General features: G+C 52.0%; 1 protein-coding gene across 1 annotated transcript in view; it reads right to left on the bottom strand.

Annotated features, from left to right (window-relative positions):
- Positions 1-14939, bottom strand: part of FGF18 (fibroblast growth factor 18) — a 32918-nt gene extending 17979 nt beyond the window's left edge. The window contains exons 1-3 of the mRNA XM_081035553.1: positions 14782-14939; positions 14589-14625; positions 891-1071 (exon numbers count right to left, since the gene is read on the bottom strand). Of these exons, the coding sequence (XP_080891679.1) occupies positions 891-1071; positions 14589-14625; positions 14782-14813 (250 nt within the window). The 5' untranslated portion in view covers positions 14814-14939. The remainder of the gene's footprint in view (positions 1-890; positions 1072-14588; positions 14626-14781) is intronic.
- Between the last annotated feature and the right edge of the window lie 7649 nt (positions 14940-22588).

The raw sequence follows: 22588 nt of genomic DNA, 5'->3' as shown, positions 1-22588 counted from the left end.
ATTTGTCTTGTTGTCACATCTTGACTGCAGTGAGCAGGGGCCAGCGGGCAGGAGGGGCATCATCCCAGCAAAACCTGGGCTGGCAGCTCACAGCACACAGGCGGGACCCAGCCCCAGCCCCGAGCCTGGGCCACCCACAGCCGCAGCTGCCTCCAGCCGCCGCCCTCCTCTGCCCTGGCTCAAGGCTCCTCAGCCACCTCCCAGAACCGGGCCTCAGAAGGCAGGAATGGTGGGGGTATGGTTCTATGTGCTCAGCATCTCTCCCCAAATCCCCGCCAAGCCCTGGGAAGGCGGAGTCCTGTCTATTTCGCTCACTACTAAGGGTCTTTGTGGGCTGGGGGCTTAGGGAGAGAAGCAGGTGATAGTTCCCAAACATCCCAGACGAGGAGGGCAATTCTAGGGTCAAGGGCAGGTCAAGGGGACCGTGGCCCAAGACGCTGTGCCATGCCTCACAGGTGCACAAGCTGAAGCTCACAGTGTATACACACACACACACACACACACACACGCACATGCATGTGCACACACAATCATGAGCATGATCACATGTAAACATACACACCATGCCGATTCCCACCACCACCACCACCACCATCCAAAAAGCACTACCCAGAGACTCCCACCCCTCTGAGCATCTGAACCTGGGTCTGGTGAAGCTATGCCATGGGGAGCAGGCACCTGCTTTAGGCTGTCCCCAAGCAAGCCACTGATTGCCATAACAACTGCCATTTATGGGGCATCATTTATCAGGAAAAGCACTTTTGATTCATGTCTTCAGTCAGTACTCCCAACAAGGCTCTCAGGGATGCACTACGGCATCCCCATTTCACAGATGAGGAAGCTGAGGCCCAGAAGTACGTGTACTGGGGGAGGAAGGGATTGGCACCTACCATACTTGTCCCCGTCCTCGCCGCGGGCGCTGATCCTGCGGCCCAGGACCTGGATATGTTTCCCACTTGTCCGGCTGTAGAGCTGGTACAGCCGCAGCTGCTTACGGCTCACATCGTCCCGAGCCCGCGTCTGGTTCTCCACATGGATGCGGAAGTCCATGTTCTCCTCGGCCACCAGCACCTGGTCAGAGAAAGGGGTGACAGTGAGCCCGCCTGAAAGTTTTGGTGCCCCTGAGGATCAGAGCCACATTCTCAACAAAGATCCAGGGCCTCCTGCCAGCTCTGGGCCAGGCCTCAGCACACACTCTCGCTGTCCCATTAACACCCCCATTTCCCAGATGAAACAACTGAGGCTCAGAGAGGTGAGGCAAGTTGCCCGAGGTGGCCCAGCCAGGAAGTGACAAAGATAAGAATCAGGCCTCAGTGTATTTGACAACAAAGCCTGCTATCTTTCCACCAGAGCCCCAAATTAAAGTGAAAAGTGGGAAGCGGAGGTTTCTTGTGTGACCCTGAGCACTCGGTTTGTTCTGCCTCAGATTCCTTCCCAGTAAAACCATAGAGCAGAGCTCCTGCTCTGACTACATCCCAGGGTGGCCATGAGGATAAAGTGAGCAAATGGGGAGAAAAGTCCCCAAATTCATATGGAGATGGGAGTGGAATGGGGGGCTGGGGCATATAATTGCTGTTTGAGTCTTTGGCAGGGAGGAAGAAGGCTGGCAAATCTCACCCTGGAAACAAATGGGCCAGAGTCTACTGTCACTTCTCCCCTAGGAGTTGATTTTTTTTTCTGGGGGGGAGGGCCCCCTCTCCATGCCCCGAAGGTCCTCATGCTGGCCCATACCACCAAGTATTTGTCCACATCTCTGGCCCCTGTAGGAGAAGCCTTCACTTTGCATCTCCCATCGAAATGTCCTGTATCCCTCAAGCTTTAGTTCATTCATGTCTGACCACATCGTCCGGGAAGCTGCCTCTGGCTACCCCAACATGTATCTCTCCCTCTCCCTTCTCTGAACACGGCCTCACACCTGGTCAACTTGCACCCACCTCTTCACTGGCCTCCCGTTTCCACTCTTGCCCCCTGGTTGTCTACCCTCCACCAAACCCAATCACCTCGCGTGGTCCTCCCCTCTATACTCTCTAGGGCTTGCCATCGTCACATTTAGATAAAGGTCCTCACCACGGCCTCAAGACCCAGCAGAACGAACCCCCAAATGCTTTTCCAACTTCATCCCCTACCCCTTCCTCGCACCAGTTACATTGGCTGCCTTATTATGTCTCTGAGCATTTCAAACAGAGAATGCACACCTGCCTCAGGGCCTTTGCACATGCTCTTTCCTCTGCTTCCATGCTCTTTCCCAGATTTTTACATTCTCTGTTTTATTTGGGTCTCTGCTCGAGTGTCCCATCCTGAGACAGGCCTTCCGTGACTACTTTGCTGAGGCAGACCCCACCTCTGTCACTTTCCATCTCTCAACCATACTTTGTTTTTCTTTCTAACATTTATCAACCTGACATAACATTTATTTATCTGGTTTTTGTCTGTCTCCTTCTGACTACACTGCAGCACCATGAAAGCTGGAGCTGTCTCTCTGTCAATTGCTGCTCTATCCCCTGCATGTAGTACAGTAGAAACACAAACATTGATTGAACGAACGAATGAATGAATGAATGAATGAACGAACATTGAAAAGATGCTGTCATTCCATTTAGCATTAAAGTAGGTTTTTCTATGCCCTGTTAACTGTGTGCCTGTCCCATCCCATCTTAACCATAAAGCTGAACGATTCTTGAAGCCCAGACAGTGTCCCAAGTTTGATCCATGCACCCACAAGATGAGACACAATATTAGACACACAGGACCCCAGCCCCACAAAAGCATGGCCCTACTCAGCTCATTGCAGAGCTCTTTGGACGGGGGCTACCCAAGCATTTGTCTCACCCCTCAGCTGTGACCTCCCAAGAGCAGGGACAGTATTTCCTTCAGGGCTACCCCCCACACCCAGCCCAGGGTCTCTGTCCCCCAGTTGACCCGCACCTGTCCTCCCACCCCAGCCTGAATCCCACAGGCACTTCAGCTGTGCCTTACTATTTAACTTTCACTACCATCCTCAGGGTAGAAGCATTAACCCAGGTTACAGATGAGGAAACTGAGGCTCCAAAGCTGAACTGACAAGTTCAAAGAGCAGGCAATGGCAGGCAGCCCAGGCCTTGTAGCCCAAAGCCTGGCTTTTAGCCCTACCACCACCACCACCACCCCCGATGGGCCCCACCTGCCCCACCAGTGCCATCAGGAGCGGGACCCAGCTTCAAAACCCAGGTCATCCCTAGATAAGGGACCCTAGACAAGTTACTAACTTCTCTGGGCCTCAGTTTCCTCACCTATAAAATGAGAGTGATGATAATGGCACCCACCTCATGGGTTGCTGTGATTAAATATATCAAGTCTTAGAACAGCACTGGCATAGAGTAAGTGTTCAGTAGGAATAACTGCCGAGAGAATATAAGGCAGCCCTTGAAGAGGCTCTTGGGGAAGCCCAGCAAACAGAAGCCTCTCTGGGGACATGAGTGGATTACATTCCCTGTCCCTACAGACAGGGCACTTCTGCAGTGCAAATAACAGTTTGGGAAGATGATACTGCTTTGGATCTTCCCAACAACCCAGAAACATGGGAATGCTTATCACTCCCATTTAACAGACATAGAAACTGAGGCTCAGAAAAGTGAAGTCATTTGCTTTGAGCCACACAGCCGGGTGAGGCGGGGCTTGGCCACTGGCCCACTGAGCATATACAACCTACACTCCTACGACCCTCGTGGCCAGCCCCCGCCCCCCACATCCCCGTCCCCATTCACAGATAGGATCTGAAACCTGGGACCCACCTTGTTTCACATCCTGATGCTCAGGGAGGGAAGAACTCTGGTGCTCTCTGAGGTCCCCCCCTGGTGGGCATGTGGCCCTCGACCTTCCTGGAATGACTTCCTGAGGTGGCCTGGCCCTGTCCCCTCCCCCAGGGGCAGGCCTCCAGCCTCCCTCCCTGTCCTCCAACTCTTCTCCTGCTCACAGGAGCCCTTATCGACCAGAGGTCAAACCAATCTCCTTACCCTGGGTCCCCGAGGGAAGCTGCCCTGCCCCCCGAAGCCAGCCTCCCATTAATGATTTTCTCCCTGGTGCAATGGACAGAGGGAGTGCAGTGACCCAGGGTCAGCAGGGCTATCCGGTGGCCCTTTCCCAGGATGTAGGGGGAACAATCCATCTTGCCCAGCTTCCACCATTTAAGCCACACTCTGTGGCCACATCAATCCCAAGGGAGGTAGACGGACTGGCCTCTGACACGGAAGTACAGTCCATGCTCCTGAAGAGGTAGGAGGCCCTGGGCTTCCTGGGCAAGACCTCTGGGGGCTGTAGGCCTTTGCCCAGGCCAGACCCTCTGCCCAGGGCACAAGCACCCTTCTGCCCACCTGACACCGACCCTCAGGTGCCTCCTCTGGAATTCCTTCCTGCCCCGCCCTGCCCCAGGCTGAGTTAGGGCCACTGGACACTAACAATAATGGCTTATTGTCGCCAGAGCTTGTTGGCTCGTCCCTGGATCTCCAGCTCTGCCCCCAGGAGGCAGCCAGCAAATGTTTACTAAATGCCTGTGGCTAGGACAAGGGAAAGCTGGCAACCAAACTCAGCCCCACGGCTTACTCGCCAGAGTGCCCAAGAGAGGAGGGCAAGCGGCGTTTTGAATGCTATCAATTGCTAAGCTTTCCTCTCCTAAGAAGCCCCTGGACATGGTACCCCATCTGATTCCCTCCACCATCCGTGGAGGTGGGCAGCCAAGAGAGCCCATTGCACAGATAGGACCTCAAAGGCATCTCTCCATGCCGGGAGCTCCAGGGTCTACCTGCAGAGCTCAGGCAAAGCGGCTGACTCAGGAACACTCTCCCTCCTCCATTCCTGCGAGCTGGGTAGCAGGTCACTTGGCCTCATTGGCTAAGGGGGGCCTGTCTTCCGGGCCTTCCTAGAACAGTCAGTGCTGCTCTCTGCTGGGGGAACACCCCTCCAGCTGCATCCTCACCAGGGAACTGAAAGCTACCATGTGAGAAAAATCAAATCCCCACCCCATACGCTGCTCTCGTCAGGAGAGCAGCATTGGCACACCCAGGACGTCTCCTTCGGCAGAGAAGATGCCCTCTGCTATCTCCCCACCCCATACGCACAGATTCTCTTTTGGGTCCAAGTAGGTTTTGTCACAGCAGCGTGGTCTACAGTGGGGTCCCCCGGCAGCCTGACTAGAACCCCAATTACCCCACCCAGCCTCTTCCCTGCCCTGAGGCTCTTGTGGAGATATTTATTCCCTGAGCCAGGAACTGCCCAGGGGCAACAATGGCCCCACAGATTCAACTCTTCCCCCAGCTCTACCTGTATGGCCTTGCAGGGACATGGTGCTGAGTGGGACAGAGCCACCACCTTCTGCCAGCAGTCAGCGTGGCTCGCTAACGCATGCGAGACAACAGCCACCACTGCTCCCTCTGACTGAAGATTTCAGCTTCACCCACCCTCTCATGGCTCTGAAGATATGTCTGGGGGCTTCCGGTTTCTGCCTGGGCCACACTCCCACCTCCCACAGACATCTGCCACATCGCACGTCACCTATGTACACATGCTACATAAACACCCACCCACTCACTAGCACTGACCAACCTCAGGTGCTTCCACGCCAAATCACCAACTTCTTTGATTTCTGTAACTCTCATTTTCTCATTGGCAGAATGGGGATTATTTATAATACTTATCTCAGAAAAAGATTATACTAGTAAAAACAGCGTGACTTTTTTTCCTTTCATTTGGGTTTTCTAAACAGCCACTACTTACTGAGCATGTCCTCTGTGCTAAGAACTACTTTAGGAAAATGACCCTGTGTGATCCCCAGAGTGGTCCTATGACTTAATGTAGTTATTGTCCCCATTTTACAGATGAGGTAACTGAGGCTCAGTGAGGTTACATCACGGGTCCAAAGTCAGAACTCGTGAGAAAAGGGAATCAAGATTCAAATCCAACTTGCAACTCCTCATTCTAGAAGCCAAGCTCTCCGCCACTCCCATGCTCCTTCTCTCCTTCACCTACCTCCTTTCCCCTGTTCAGGACAGCAGTTGGTCCTGACCACAAGCTATGGCTGGGGCAGGGACTACAGCAGGGGCATTAAAATGAAAGGGCTGAAAGCCTTCAGCTCACTCCCCCTCCCAGAAGAAGAGGATGGGGTCACACTGCCCCCTCCTGCCTAGGTCCCCATCCTTGAGGCCTGCCCCTGTCTCCAAGCAGCCTGCCCAGAAAGGGAGGATCTCCCTGGTCCCAGGAGAGGCAACCCACAGACTTCCGGCCATATTCCACCACCACCTCCAGCGGCATTAGCATCCGGCCAGCCATGCGAGGCCTTTCAGAGCTTCTCCAAACTCTGGGTTATAACCTGAGACCTGCACCCCATGCTCCAGGAGTGGTTTCTGATAGTCAGCACCACTCTCCACCCCAATATGCAGCTCCCCAAACTCTTCCTCGAGAGCGAACGGCCTGGGCACAGGCCCAGAAGTTGCCGCCAGCTGCAGGGCTCTGTGGGTCATTATCGCTGAGCGCCAGCCTGACGTTGGCTCCCTCTTAGTGGGCATTTGCTGAGTGCCAGGCCCCAGCTAAGCACTTTCCAGGCACTGTCTCCTTCCTCCTCACAGGACCTGGGCAGTTCTGACGATTATCATCCCCGGGACAAAGAGAGACAGAGAGACCAAGGGGCTCACCCAAGCTGTACAGAAAGTGACAGAGCCAAGATCCGAACCCACCCATATCTGGCTCTAGAGCCCGTGAGTTTCCCCCAGCTGGCACCTTGGACAGAAAGGAGAGAAGGCAGGCCGGGTCCAGCCCTGAATCAGCTTGGCTCAGACTGACACCCCCACCCACAACTCGGCCGCAGGCTTCTCCCTTCTCTCCCGTCACACTCCTCCCACCCAAGCCAGTCCACAGAGAGTAAGGCTGCAAAGGGCCCTTCCCCACCCCCAGCCTGTCCATTAAGCTCCTAGGGCTATCAATGTATTGATTGGCAGGCTGAGCCAACAGCATGGGGGCGGGGATGCTACCACCCAAGGCGGCTGCCCGGAGTTCCCTCTCCCCATACATCAGCCTTCTCCATACAGATCGTCAATATGGGTGCCACTGGCGGTCAACCCTGGAGACAGCCTGGGGGAGGGGGCTGGACCACTAAAGACTCAGGCTCCCTTCTTTCTTCCCTTCCCTTCCCCCCGCCCCGTTTCAATTCCCTCTCCCTTAAAATCCTTGTGTGGGGAGAGTGGTCATGCATGCCTGAGAGGTAAAAAAGAACACCTTTATTTCGGCATTCAATGCCCATCATGGCCTTCTACACCACCCCACTCTTGAACTTGATGCTCCAGATACCCCAACTGGCTCGAAGTCCCCTGAGCACATCAGGATGTTCCCTGTTCCATGTAGAGATGTTCTGTGTGCCTGCAATGGCTGCTACACACACTCACACACACACACACACACACACATACACACACACAATGTCTTCACTCGGCTTGCTCCTATTTCAAGGTTCAAATGGGGCACCTTCCCTGGCCAGATCCTCTTGCCCCAGAGTCTGGTTTTATCAGAGTACACATGGCACCCTGGATTCAGGAGTGGTGACAGGTCTTGAATCCCCTGTGCCTCACACCTGGCCCCAGGAGGGGAGGGTATTCTATCCAGGTGCCCAGCCCCCAGAGCAGCTGCTCCTCTCCCCACCACGCGCTGACCCAGCACGCATCCTGCACGCCAGGTCTGTGCCAGGTGCCGTGGGGCCCGTGGGATGTGTCAGGCCTCCCGGGACTTCCAGGAACCAGGAGCAGGCAGACAAGCAAGCCGCCAGGTACGGCAGAGTCCTACCGTTAACTGCAGCTCACATTCACTTAACACTTAGAGTGAGCTGGGCTCGGTGCCAAGCCTTCCCCCAGGCGACCACAACCCACCAGTACACAACCCCAAGAGGGAGGTTCTCTCCAGATGCCCATACGAAAGACGAGCCGCAGGAGGCCAAGCAATTTGCTCAATCCATGGTGACCAAGTGGCCACGCGGGTGTGAGCAGGCGGCTGGGGCTGGAGTCGGAGCTCCTATGTGTCCCTGTGAGACCCAGCAGAGCATGCACTGGGTCACAGGAGAGTGGCCAAGCGCTGAGTGGTTCCAAAACAGAGGTCAGGGAGGGGAGGAAGAACTGGGGGAGGGTGCAAATGAAGTTGCCCAGCGTCAGCCATCCCTTCCAGGGGACACCTCGAGGACAACACTGAAGCTTTGGATGACTTCTTCATCCGCCTCAAAACCCCATCGAGGGCCAGCCATGCAGCAGGCATCTCACAAATGTTTCCTGAATGCCAATGAGGAGAAGTGCCATAATTGAGTATCTACTGCATAGCTAGCTGTCTAAGACATGGCTTCAGTTACTCCTCCTGACAGAAGGAGAGTAGCAGTTTTATAGCAGGCCCATTTCCCACAGGATAAGGAGGCAGAAACTCAGAGAGGTTAACGATCTTGCCCGAGGCCACACAGCCGCCAAGTGGTACAGTGAGGATTCAGTCCAGACCTGAATCCAAAGCCTCAGACTAGAGGCCTGATGTCACTGATACAAGACGCATGCCCTCCTTTCTTCAGCACCCTGCAGCATGTTACATACCTAAGATATACCTGCAGCATATTATATACCTAGCACATGCTTGCAGCATGTTACATACTTTACACATGCCTGAAGCATGTTACATACCTAACACATGCCTGCAGCAATTACATACCTAACCCATGCCTGCAGCATGTTACATACCTAACACATACCTGCAGTATGTTACATACCTGCAGCATATTACATACCTAACACATACCTGTGGCATGTTACTTACCTAACACACGCCTGCGGCATGTTACATACCTAACACACAATCAGCTGAGCAATTACTACCACTCAGTTATTTACTGAGTGTCAGCCATGGTGCTGGCTACTCTGTGCATTATGTCCTTTAGTCCTCACAACAACCCTTAGGTAGTAGGTGACCCCATTTACAGATGGGGAAAACCAAGGTGCAGAGGGGTGAAGGTTAAGAAATTTGCTGAACAGCTGCTCAGCAGCACAGACACCATTCAAACCTAGGTCTCTCCTATGCCAAAGCCCATGCATTCAAGCACTACAGAAGCCACCTAGCTCACCTGGTCGATGCCCAGGTGGGTAAACTGAGGCACGGAGAGGGAGAGCATCCAAAGAGCTAGAATTCCAGGGTCCTGAGAGTCATTCTGCTCTGCGGCCCACAGGAGGATTGTCCTTGACCCGTCCTTGCCACAGCAGCATTTTAAATGGGCCTGTGGCCTTATGCCATTTCAGTGTCAGAGCAAAAGATACCCAAACATCTGCCAGTCCCTACCAGCAAGGCTGACTAAAACCCAAGGGGCCCCGTTACCTGCTGATGCACCAGAACAAATGCCCATACTCAGGCCCAAAGCACCAACAATAGTCCTCAGACTGAGGCGTGGCTCCCCTGCCCCCTCCCCTCCAGGCCACACTGGCAGGCCCTTGGTGATGCCTTTCCCTGAGTGCTTCCCCATGATACTGGTGAGTTGGGGAGCAGACCGGACCCAGCAAAAAGAATGGGGCCCACAGAGGTTCTCAGCGAGCCTTTGTGCTCAGAAAGGAAACAATCAATACCCTCCCTCTCCCGGTCACCAGGAGGCCGCAGTGCCCTGGGTGAGGGGAGCTTACCACACTGATGGGGTTCGGGGCAAGGGAGCCCTCCCAGAGCGAGAGGCACAGACAGGGGCTAGGTCTTGAAACACACAGAAAGATCAGGGAACCGGGCTGTGCACTGCCACTGCTTACACCCTTAGGAAGTAGGGACTGTTCTGTTGGTTGTCTTCTTCTCATCTGACATGTGCAGAAGCTGAGACCCAGAGAGGTTAAGTAACTTGTCCAAGGTCACACAGCAAAGACTAGGCAGAGCAACCATTTGAACCAGGCTGGCAGACTCCAGAGTAAGCTGGGGTCCTAGAGCTGCTAATCTTAGACTTGAAGCCAGCTCTTCCTTCTCTTACTTTGCGACCAAAGGCAGGCAATTTCATGCCCATGAGCCTCACCATCTTCATCTGTAGAATTCTCTCATTCCAGGCTGGTTGTGAGGCGTAGCCTAGAAGCTGTGAGAAAGCACCTGCCTGTCACATAGTGACCACACAGTACCTGGTTCCAGCTACCGGTACCATGTATTAGCCTGACATACCGGCACCCTGACTCCCACATGCACAACTTTCCTGCTGAGGACAGAAGTCTTCTCCCTGGCCCCTTCCACCTCCCTTAGGGAACCCAGCGTGCCCACAGAGCTGCCCAGGGCAGGGTGGAGACAATGCTGTGCCCCTGACACCCAAGCTTGCTGACACCACCTGTGGTGCCAACTACTAAAAATTTTAGAAATCCACCTTCCTGTCTCAGAGGAGGTGACACTCCTGGGCTGCAGTAATGCTGGCAGGGTGTGCCCCCCTCCGTGCTGGGAAAGAAGCTGGGGACTATTGAATCCCCCAGACACCCTCCAAAATAAGAACTCCACCTCTCGCTCTGAGGCTTTCAGACCAGAACATTCCAGGAAGATCAGGGCCTGCAGACTCGGGAGTCAGGTGTCTTCAACCACAGAGACACCTACCTGGGCTCTGATCATCCCCGACCCTAGAGATTCACTGGGGGGCTCTCTCTGAGGACCACTAGCCTGCTTCTTAAGTTTCCATTTCCCCTCCAGCAACCTTTCTCAATAATTTCCATATTCTTTCTGAAAAGGTCTGCCTGGTGTGGTGGGAAAAAAATACAAGCTCTTGACTCCAGAGTCTTGAGTCAGCCGTGGCCTTGAACAAATCATTCTCTGCTCTGTGCCTCAGTTTCTCCATCTGTGAAGTAGGAATATTAAACCCCTCCTACTTCAGGAGGAAAAACGGAAGGAAGAATGAAACAAGCTTCTGATGCAAGAGCCGCTTTCAAATCCTTATAAGCAATGCTTTCTCACCGGAGGCAGGTCCCTTCCCCAAGCCTTGGTTTCCTCCTGTGTTGGACCGAAGGACACGCCTGCCTCACTAAACTTCACAGCCTGAGAGAGGAGGGGCAGGATAAAAGGAGGTCCTGTTCATCTGGGACTCTCCCCCTCTAGCTGGGGAGTGCTCTGAGGCCATGAACTGACCAGTCTCTTTGCAGGGCCAGCAGGAAGCAGGCTCCCAGCCAAGTATTTGTTGAATGCATTGACTGGATGGACAGACAGATGATGTCACTGCTTTAAGAAATTAAAAGTGCTACCCAGTAGGGCTCTTTCCCATCCTCCTTATGACCCAGAGGACTCTGTCTCCAGCTTCCCCATCCTAGCCGTCTTAGCGAAAGGGTCTAAACATCACACAGGACAGGTGCAGGGGCAGAGGGAGCATGGAAAGGAACTTCCAAACTTGAACACATGGTGGGGTGAGAGGAAGTGGCGCTGTGGGAGGTTCCTCTGTCCTGGTCCCCCTCGGCCTGGCCTGTCTAGGGAAGGCCAGGACCTAGCGGAGCCTGGCGGCAGAACAATGTCAGGCAGGTGCCGGCTGAGCTGTGTGAAAGGCCCAGCCCGGTGTCATTGTCAGCGCTCAGCCAAGTGCAGAAAAGCAATTTACTGGTCACGCCGCTTGCTCCCCTTGGAAATTTTTAAAATTCTTCTGATTTGAGCTATCCACGGTGTCCCAAGTCGTGTGGAGAAGGGATTTTATTAAATTCCCAGCTTCCTGCTTACCAGGGTGGCCAGTGGGTGAAGCGGGTGAGGGCGGGGCTCACCACATGGGCGAGGGGGGGGCAGTGTCGGGCATTAACTGTGCTCATGGAAATGTGGCTGCGGGCTGGGGGCAAAGGCCCATTCTGGGTCTGGTGGCTGATGGATGGGAAGGGGGGAGGAGACCAGAACTCCACTGCTAAGACTGGACTCGTCCCCCCAAACAGGGAGGTGGGGGAAGGAAGGGCACAGGTGGACATTTCTTAGCAGAACACTGCCCTCCTGGGTGGATGAGAATTTGCAGAACTTCTTACACACCCATTATGCACCACCTCGGCCTCAGGGCTACACATCTTACAAATGATGAAGCCAAGACTCACAGGGGTCTACAGATAGGGCAAGACGGAGCGGGGGTTCAGCCCAGCCGCCTGGCTTGCAAAGCCCTGAGCACTTCCCACTGTGCAGGGAGGCCTCCCCGGTCCTGCTCACTAAAGGAGCTCTCACTACCACCCTCCAAGCTCCCCCTGTCCAGGAAGTAGCTGCCCTTCCAGGGTCTGCCCAACACCACCTCTGTCAGGAGCAGATTTGAGACTCCCTGCAACTAACACATGGGTCCCACCCCTCATCTCTACCTCTATGACCATTTTACCTTTGTCCCTCGCTTGAATGGGAACATGAGCCTACTAAACTTGCCCATAACCACTACACTATCTTTTTAGGAATCATGGGCACTTTTGAAAATCTTTGGGGAGCTGGGAACTCTCTCCCAGATATAAGCACAGTTGGGCACCATTTTGGTGTGATGTTTCAGGGACCCTCGTCCCCCATAATCCAATCCTTAGGTACTCTAAGAGTGTATGGGTTAAAAGCCTCAGTCCTATGGCAGTTTTGGATGGCGAAAGGCTGCAAAGGAAGGGAGAGGCAGGAAAAGGGGCTCCCTCAGCTGCTTGAAGCCCTAACCCAGATGGACCTAACCCAGACAGACCACCCAGCTCTTTCCCCAAGAGGCTGGCTCTAGGTCTCACCAAGGAGGGAGAGGTGGGATGCAGACAGAGGCCAGGTTCCCTCCCTTGCACTCCCCCAGAGAACACAAAGACCACACAGAAACCCCTCCTGGGTTCCTGCTTCAAGGATCAAGAGTCAGTAGGCATCAAAAGGCTTAGGCAACAAAGTTTGCCACCATCTCATTACCTGTACCCCCATTTCATTGTCCCCCACCCCACCCCAGGCTCGGCTCAGCACTCAGGAAAAGAGCTCTTGCCCAGGTCAGACAAGCAGATCCCCTGGAGTGACCCTGGGGCCTACCCTCTGCTTGGGGACTCAGCTGCAAACCAGACAGTCCTCGCCTGGCACTGGCCTCTCTCTCTGACACCAGCCATCCCCCACTCCCACCCCCGCCACCACACAGGGTCACATCTGCTTTGGCAAACAGCCAGTCTTAAGTTACTGACTCCAGTTGTATTGATTCAAGGAGTCACTGGGGACCCCAGCCTAGCGAATAGGAGGGAAGAACCCATCAGTCTGTCCATCCATCCATCCATCCATCCATCCATCCATCCATCCATCCATCCTTCCAGCCCCCAGCCCCAACTAGCTGCCCCCAGCTCAATGCCAATCCTGATGGTAACAATCCTCTCCTAGGAGAGGGAGGGGAGATAAGCAGACCCACCACCACCACCACCACCAAACACTGCAAGAGGTTGCTGACTGTCCACAGCACTCACCACGCAGCACTCCTTTGCCCCCACACGGGGAGAACCTCCATGTTCCCCGCTCAAGGCTGTCTCGGGGCACCTCAGGAACCCAGCAGCCTAAGGCCTGAGCATCCTCTCTAAACTTGTGAGGACACCTGCCTTCAACCCAGAGGGGGAAACGGCAGATAATCTCTTCTGGCCCTAGTCCAACTCCTCCTATGGCCCCTCCCTTGCAGCTCTAGGTGGGTGGGGGTTGGGGGGCGCTAGGGCAGCTGGCACTTCCTATTCCCTTTCCCTTTGCCTCCGGCCCCCCCCCCTCCCCAACACACACGTACAGCCCAGGCTGAGGCAGCCCTGGTCTGGTTCTAATCGGGGCTAAAGTCGGCTCCCTCTTTCCCTCTTCGCTCCACTCCCCCCACCCCCTCCCTTTTTCCTTCATTTCCACGGCTTTGGAAGCCGGAGCGTTCCAACTGTCTGCGTGCCAAGACCTTCCCGAGTCTGAAAGCTGCTGAAGTAACAGATCAGATTTTAGCAAGTGCTTTCCAGGCTGAGCGCCAAGCCCTCTTCTGATTCACGGAGAGCGAGCGAGCGAGCGAGCGGGGAGCGAGGCGGGGAACCAGCGAGGGCTGCACCACCTTGGGCGAGGGTGTGCAGAGCGCAGCCGGCTCGGGAGCGGCCTCGCGGGCAGCAGCCCCTCGGCCCAGGCTCCCCGCTCCGCTCCCTCTCGCCCAGGCTGCCCTAGCCCTGCGCTTCTCCCTCCGTCTGTCTTTCTGAGAGCTGCAAACGCCTCTGAAACCACAGAGTAATTTACAACTGAAGCTCTCTCCCTGTGCTCAAAATTCACTCGGTTGGAAAGAACCTTTTTGTTTGGAAGAGCGAGCGGAGGTATTAAGAGACGGTTGGCAGAGAAAAGCCCCAGGTCCCAACGCCTCGCAGGCTGCGGGCAGGGGGCTTGGAGCCCCGCACATGGCAGGAGCTGAGCCGCGGGCTCCGGGGCTCTCCGAGCAGCCGAGGCTGACCGGGGCCGCGCCAGCCCGAGCTCCGAGCACAGCCCCTTGCACTCGGCCGGCCCGCCGCCGGCGCACGCGGAGCCGCCCTTCCGCGCCCTGGGAACAGGTGCACCGGGCTCGGCGCCCGGGAGGGTGGGGCCCGGGAGGGGGCGCGGCCGGGGGAGGGGGTCGACAGGCACCCCGGGCGGGGGCGGGGGTGGGTCAGAGTCGGGAGCCCGCGTACCTGTACCTGGAAGCACAGCAGCAGGAAGTGTAAACACCTGCGGAGAGAGATGGAGAGGTGGTCAGTGGGACTTGAGAGAGAGGGGCGCGCGGACGGACAGACAGACACACAGCCGGGAAGTCAGACGGCGGGCGGGCACGCGGATGAGGACAGACGGACAGGCGGGGGGGCAGCCCCGCGCGCGGGCGCTTACAGGCAAGTGCAGGCGGGGGGTGCTGAATACATCGCTGGGCGGGGGGGAGGCGGCGGCTCCTAGCCCAGCCTGCACATGTCCGCTCCTCGCGGCCGGGACCGGGCGCCTCCGCCGCCGCCGCCGCCGCCGCCGCCGCTGCTGCTGCTCCCTCCTCGCCGGCTGCTGCTGCTGCAGACTCTGCTGCTCCGGGGCGCTCCGCGGCGCGCCCTGCGGCATCAGCGCCCCGCGCGGCTCCTCCCGGGCGCTGCGCCCTCCGGGCTGGCGCGGGCGCTGCGGGGCGGCCGCCGCTGTGCAGGAAGCACCCGGCCGGCGCGGGGAAGCTTGTTCACAGCCGGCCGTCCGGCCGTCCGGGCGTCCGCGGGAGGCTGGCTGACCGCCTCACTCCGGTGGCAGCATGCGCGGCGGGGCTGGAAGCTGGGGCGCGCTCTCCGGCGGGGGCGCGGGGCAGCGCGGGGCCAGGGGTCAGCGCTCCGGGGCCGGGGCGAGCGGCTGCAGCACGAAGGCGTCACGGCCGCTCCGTCTGGGCGCCCGCCGGCTCATGTCTCCTCCTCCGCGTCTCTCTGGCCGTGCGCATCGCCGCCTCCCACCACTGGCGGCGGCCGGGGCGTTTTCTACGCGCGGGCGGCGAGGGGGCGGGGGGCCGGGGGCGGGCCCGGGCCCGAGCCGGCACAATGAGGATGCGGGGCCCGGGGGCTCCCCCCTCGGGGCGCGGCCGGACGGGCGCTCAGCTCGCCTGGGTGCGCCGCGCCCACATCAAAGGCGGCCCTGCCTGCTTGCCTGCCTGCCGGGGCCTCTCCACTGCCTCCTCCTCCTCCTCCTGGCGGCTCTGGTTGGAGGGAGGCGCTCAGACTCTCCGCGACCGGACCGGCAGCTCCGAAGGGGCAGAGCCCGCAGGGCTGGAGCTGGTGAGCGCTGGAAGCCGTCGGAGCTCTGCGCGCGGGAGCAGTGACCCGCGCCGCGGCGTAAACGCCGCCGGAATTGGGCAGGCGGTAGTCCCCCAAACGCAGTTAGGTGCAGAAAGCCTCACTCGCCCACGTTCGCTCCTAGCACTCACTCAGCACTCACACCCACCGGCGCTTGAGTGGAGAAGCGGGTCAGGACCAGCCCTGGGGCGGCCCCACTTAAGGAGGGGGGGTCACTTTTATACCCCGTGAATCCACGCAAGATCGTGGCGTGTCCCAGCTGCCCTCTAGGACGGCTGGCCACACTAAGTGACCCCCTTGTCATCTCTTCGTCCCTGCACTGGATACAAGTGCAGAAAATCTTGTGAGGTTGAGGGGGAGGGGTGTCCAGGGCGTCTCTTACTCCCCTCTCCCTGCCCTGGGGCTCCCGGGTGGGTTCTGCGGATCCTAGTCGGGCTCTCCAGTAGGCGAGCCAGCTTTGGAAACGCATGGCTGCCACCTAGCGGCTTAGAGGCCTCGCTGCAACCCCAGGCCGAGAGGGCTACCGGCCCCGGGAGGAGCCTGCAGGACTCTGGTCAGCGACCACTCTAGGCCCCGTTTCTGGCCTCCCGGCTGCGATTTGCTTCCCTTTGAATACTGAACAGTTTGACTCCTTCAACCAGGACCCCTCTGAGGACATCTCTTCTCACCGCCTCTGCCCCTTCAGAGACATCACTCCGTATCCTTCCCACCCACCTCAAAATGTAGCTGTTTTTGTCACACAGAACTGCGTCACTTTAGAATCCCACGACAGCCAGGCTGTTTTTTGATCTGATACTAAGGGGAAAAGGTCACAGCAGGAAAGAAACTAGAGAATAAACTCAAAAATCAAAAGCTAGGAATCTGGACTACCAGGTTTAAAACCTCGTCATTGGCTGTGGTTGATATACCCATTTCACTAGAGTATAAACTGAGATAGGTGCTATCAAACAGTGCTATTTGTAATACGTAATAGCAACAATGATCCCAAATATCAGGCTTCTCTGCAAGCTATTTTAAGTTCCTTTTCAAAGCTGAGACTATCTTAGATAGCCTGTGTTTTAGCATTGGACACAAGGGCAGAGAACCTCAAAACTAAGTGCCAAGTGATGGGGAAAGTTGTGTGAAGTGCTGGGCTGAATTTACTTAGACATTCCCATTGCCAGAACTGGTCTTGCAGTTACTGGTAAATCCCAAGCCCTAGAGAAATGAACCTATAGGATGCAATGAGCAACCACAGACCTGGGCAGAAATGCTCCTTCTGGGGCCTGACTCATCACCAGCCTCCTTGACCTTGTTTTATATGAACTCGGACAGAGCAGTCAAGAGGTGGTTTTGGTTAAGTGAGGTGTTTGAAGTATCTCCTGGCTAAGACTCATACTTCAAGTATTCTGTACTATTTCCTATTATTCTGGATAGAATGAGTATACAACTACGTTCCAGCTAAAATGCTTGTAACTTTTTCCAATGCTCAGATAAAGCATATTTGTCAATTTCACAAAGGAGACTGTCACTCAAATAAGACTGACCAGAGAGTCAAGAGAACAGTTCTAAGAGCATAATCTCAAGTCAGAGGTCCTGGATTTGAGTATTGCCTCCAACGTTTACTTACAATCTCCAAGTCAGAGACTGTTTCCTCACCTACAACTCAGTTATTGTGTTACTGAAAGTCATTCAAGAGTCTGGCATATAGTAAAGGCTTCAAAGGTTTTTGCTATTAATAATGCTAACTATGGTTTTCAGGTTATTCTCACGTTATTTTCTAATTTCATCAAGTAGGGAGGCAAAGTCATTCTCAATTTACAGTTGAAGAAGTCCTTTAATCAGAATGTTTTTTGACTCCAAATCTGGTCATTTTACCATTCTTCCTTTTCTCAACAATTCACACCCCCAAACTTAGTTTTCGCATACCTATTTTACAGATGCATCTTGAGTTGTCTGAATTTGACATGTTCGTATAGCACTTAAAACCGTTTCCCCGAAAATAGGACCTAGCCAGACCATCAGCTCTAATGCATCTTTTGGAGCAAAAATTAATGAGCCGGTCTTATATTTAAGACCCTGTCTTTAATATTATATTGTATTATAAGACCCGGTCTTATTTTAACATAAGCACCAGGTCTTATGTTAATTTTTGCTCCAAAAGACACATTAGAGCTGATGGTCCGTCCGGCTAGGTCTTATTTTCGGGGAAACCTGTTTGATATACGTGGTCACTTCTCATGAATTCAATCGCTATTTGAGATCCTACTGTGTGTTAGGCCCTGGGTGGAGACAAACAAGATCCCTGCTCTGAAAAAAGCACTTCCCTTCTAGGGAAGATGGGCAATAAGCAGAAAAGCCAAGGTAAATGTTAGCTTATCATCAGTGCTTTGAAGGAAACCAATGGGCTAGAAAAGACCAATCTTAGTAATACTTCAGCTAAGACCCAAACGTGGGAGAGCCTGCTGTGCAAAGGAACATTTCAAACAGATGTCAAGTGCCTCAAGTAGAGAAAGGCTAGGTGACGGGCAGAGTTAGCCAGGGAGAGTGGCAAGAGATGAGGGTGAAAACAGGCACATGCTTGCTCATTCCTTGTAGGACCTCACAGGCCAATGGGTAGGTAGCTGTCAGACCTGTTTTTTTTTTAAAAGATATTCCTTACATACAATTTTCAAGTGTACTTGGAGTTTGACAAATGTGTATGTTATGAAAACACCTTTCTCAGGCAACCTCCCCACATCCATGACTGGTCCCGTTACCATTAATCTTTGGCTCTAGAATTGTTTCACATACATGAAACCATATCGTTTGTCTAGCTCCTTTTCCACAGCATATTTTTTGAGATTCATTCTTTGTCCCTTTTATTGGTAGTTGTTTCTTTTCATTGCTGAGTAGTACTCCAGTGTGGATATACCAACTTGACAATTTACGTATGAAAGGCTTTGAAAGGGTCACAAGACAGCTCGTTTTTAAAAGCTCACTGCGGGCGTTTAAGTACAGAACGAATCAGAATGGTGCAACAGTAGCAGGAAGGCCAGTGAAAGAACAGTCCGGATACCGCTGAGGTAGGTGGCTGTGTGCTAGTTGGTGTTGGATTCAGTTAGACCTGTACTCAATTCCCAGTTCTAGGATAGGGAACTGTCAATTTTCTGAGTAGGTTCATATGCATAAAACCCCTGGTTGTCTTAAGGGGAGTAGAGAATGTGTTGACTGCTAGCCCAGTGCAATGCACTGCAGGGCAGTTACCTGTTTTGCTTACTAATCCTAAGCATTTAGAACTTTGGAAGACAGTACGTATTTAAATGTTTAGATTTCTCCTACCTCATTTTCAAGTGAAAGTAAACTAACAGAACCACAACCTGACACTTGTTTTTCACCTCTCCAATCGCAAGAGTCATGTCAGATTGTCTGCAGAATGTAAGTATTTTCGTCAGATCGTCTGCAGAATGTAAGTATTTTCAAGATGGGAAAACCTCTAGCCTAAGACAAATGCAGCCTCACATCTTCAATAGGATCAGTAAGTTTAAGTAGAACCTTAGCAGATGAGGCTCTGAATTTTTCTCACAAGCAGTTCTTGGAATTTTTAAAGCATTAAAACAAGATCTCTACTGCCAAGTTCATGAGTCAGGGTACACGATGCTTTTTGATTAATTACTGGCTAGAAGGTAGCGATAGACTTTCTGAAATAACTTTAACCCTATTCTCTCAAGCAGACCCCTACCTTTGATCTCTATACTCGGTAGAGTTCTTTGATTAATAGGTTTATGTATCTGTGACCCTCAAATCCTTTTTCCTGAATAATCTCAAACGAAAACCCTACACCCTAGACAACAGTTTATCTCCCCTCATTAAGCTAGTTGTCAAAACCACCTAATAATTTCTGCAAGCCTTGTGACATACCACTATAAACCACATTTAATTACCATCCATCACTTGCACCATCCAGTTTAGACAGCCCCATCTGCTCTCCCCAAACGCCCTTAACCTATTTTGTTCTCTGGCTGAGGCCAAAGTGAACAGCTCTTCACCTCACATGATTATGTAAGACAACTCCACGTGCAATTTCCCCCTTGCTTCCCAAAGGGTCTGACCACCCATCAAGTCAGCTAAATTACCCAGTATTAATAAACATTGCTCCCACCTAGCCTGTGGTCTCTAAATACCATCCAGGGAACAGCTGTTACAAAAATGGATCATTCAAAATCTAAGAAAATGAACAAGATGAACCCAGAACACTTTCTATCACATTAGGAAGCAAGACGGTATCAGCTTACTGGAGTTGGTGATGGTAGGAGCAAGCTTGAACAGGATTCCAATGGCCAAAAACAATGGATTGAAATAGATAAAAATCTGAATTCAGTATAAACTCAGTTACTTTCAGAGATTGCTAGGACATGATTCTGAAAATTTAGAACATTAAAAATATGTTTCAAAGTTAGGTACAAATGCAGGCAATAAAGTGGGAGTTTTACAGAAAAATGCCTGCAGAGTAACAAATGGTATTGCTAACGAGCAAGCCATCAACATTCATGTTCAGCAGACTGGCTTAAGGGAGGTAGTTTATTCCATCAGCAAGTATTTCAAGGCAAACTGAAGACCCATGTAAACCAAGTATTCTTGGGAAATGTACTATAAATTCCCAAATTTGAGAATAAACCAGCTTCACTTACAGCTTTCTCTACTATATAAATCAAGATTAGTATGTATAAGAAACAAAGGAAAAGTAATTGTTTCTTGCCTTTTGGTCTTAGAAAACATCAAAATGCTTTGATTAAAAACAAAAACTTACAAGGTTTTACATAATGGGTACCTTGATTATATTCTTTTAGCAGTTAAACCTATATTGAGCTGAGTATGGCCAATCTCATGCTTACAGTTTGCACTGTACAAAGGCAAGTCAGTTTTTAAAGAATTTCCCAAGTCACAAGCTTAGAAGTTCAATATTCAGATCACCGAACTTACTTGACTGGTGTCTAACAACACGCGGAAATAAAGCTTTCATTTCTGCCGTTCCAAAAAAACAAGGCCTACCTGGCACTTTTTTGAAAGACAGATCTGATTAGCTTTTAATGTGTGAACAAACCAGAAAGGCCAATTGCTGTCCCTCAGAATGGTGACAAGTCTTATTTCCTACTCCATAAAAGTGACCATCAAGTAAACCAAAGATAAGGCTTAACTGTACAAAACAAAATTTCAGACCTACATTTTGGTTAATACATTATACTGCAAGCATACTTCTACTTCTGAACATGTTAACTGATTCTAACAATTACCTACCATACTCCAATATCACATACTATAAAGTGAAACACATTATCTAGGGAAGGAATGACTCAACTTTAATGTAGTTTTGTGACCCTATTTAAACACCAGTAACTTTTAATGTGTAGGTTGGTTTTATTTGGGATTGTCCTATCAATTTAAACTAGATGATCTTTTAAACCTGAAGTATATATATAGTAAATGTCCTTTAAAATTGAAGTGCTCTTCAGTGAAACAAAAGAACAGTTTACCTTCTACTGAACCTCTTAAAATAAAGGTAGAGAGACGCTATAAAGACAGAGCTCTTTACAAACCTCTTAGGGGAGGAAACGGAATAATCAATGAATAAAACTACAACCTAAACTAAATAACTAGAGCAGGCACTTGATACCTGGAAACTGGGATTAGACAACCAAGTTCAGGACCAACCTTTTCCCCACCCTCGAAAGCAAGGTTACTCTGAAAAACTACCTTAGAGATTAAAAGGCTAACCTCTGTAGACCCCCATCAAAATATCTCGATCTATTGCCTAGTCAACAAGTGCCATCCTCCTAATCAATATAAAAGATAAAATACGCTGAGAGGGAGGTAAAAGAAAAATGAGTGAACAGTACATGGATGAGAAGAGTTTCTTCAGACTAGATTCCGTATCTCCAAAGAACCAAGGAAGAGCATTTGGAAATTAAAAAACGTGAATCAACAAATTTGAAGACAGAAAATAGTCTCTCCTAAAATTTAAAATAAAAACAGGAAAGACATCCAAGTGAATCAAACATAAGAATGAATGGGAGTTAAGCAGGAGACGGAAATCTCCCCAAATGGCCCAGAATTGGAGGAAGTCTCTGAAGAACAGACCCACAGTCCACCCAGGGCCCAGAACAAGACTGTAAGATAATTACAGAAACTCAGGAAACCTGCAATAAAGCAATCCTAATTAGCTCTCAAAATAAATGACCACAAACAAAATACATGAAAATGGTAAAAAGACTATAGGCAAAAAAAGGCGGCAGACACTTAAAAACCCTGAGAAAAAGATTCAGCTTACAAGGCAACGCTGAATTTATGTCAAAACGCAAGACATTTTCAGATATCCAAGGACTCAGAAAATACTTTGTCCATGGTTTTAGGAAACTACTGGAGAAAACATACCAGAGAAACAAAAAGAATAGAAATGTAATCCCCAACCATCATGCCATTGAATCATGGTAAAACAGATAAAAGGGTCCCAAGTATTAGCCCCCAAATGTCCTCATGTAACCACATGATAAATTTTCTTCCAGGGATTCCCCCCCTTGGGGGCGGGGACACAAATTGAGGAAATAGTTCTAGAAATCCTTTTCCGTTCTGGTTGAGAAAAGACGCTGCTGCTGAAGGCTGTTTAGCATGCCAAGTTTTCTTTTGGGAGTGAAAAGGCTAGGACAGGAGGTCTGATAGAACATTTGGAAACACATTTGCATGGTTATAATTATTAACTACTGTCAGGAAGGTGTAAGCACTAAATCCTCACAATGAAAAAACAGATGTGAACTCTGAGAAGCATAACTATCTGGAGAAGGGCAGGAACTGTTTCTCATGAGATTTTAGGATACTAGTTGACACTTAACTATGTGTATTTATTTTTCACAAAGTATAAAGAGAGTAAA

Source organism: Rhinolophus hipposideros (assembly GCF_964194185.1).
Source record: "Rhinolophus hipposideros genome assembly, chromosome: 23".
Lineage (NCBI taxonomy): Eukaryota > Metazoa > Chordata > Mammalia > Chiroptera > Rhinolophidae > Rhinolophus > Rhinolophus hipposideros.
The sequence above is the reverse complement of the archived record's forward strand: the minus strand, read 5'-3'. Positions and strand labels throughout refer to the sequence as shown.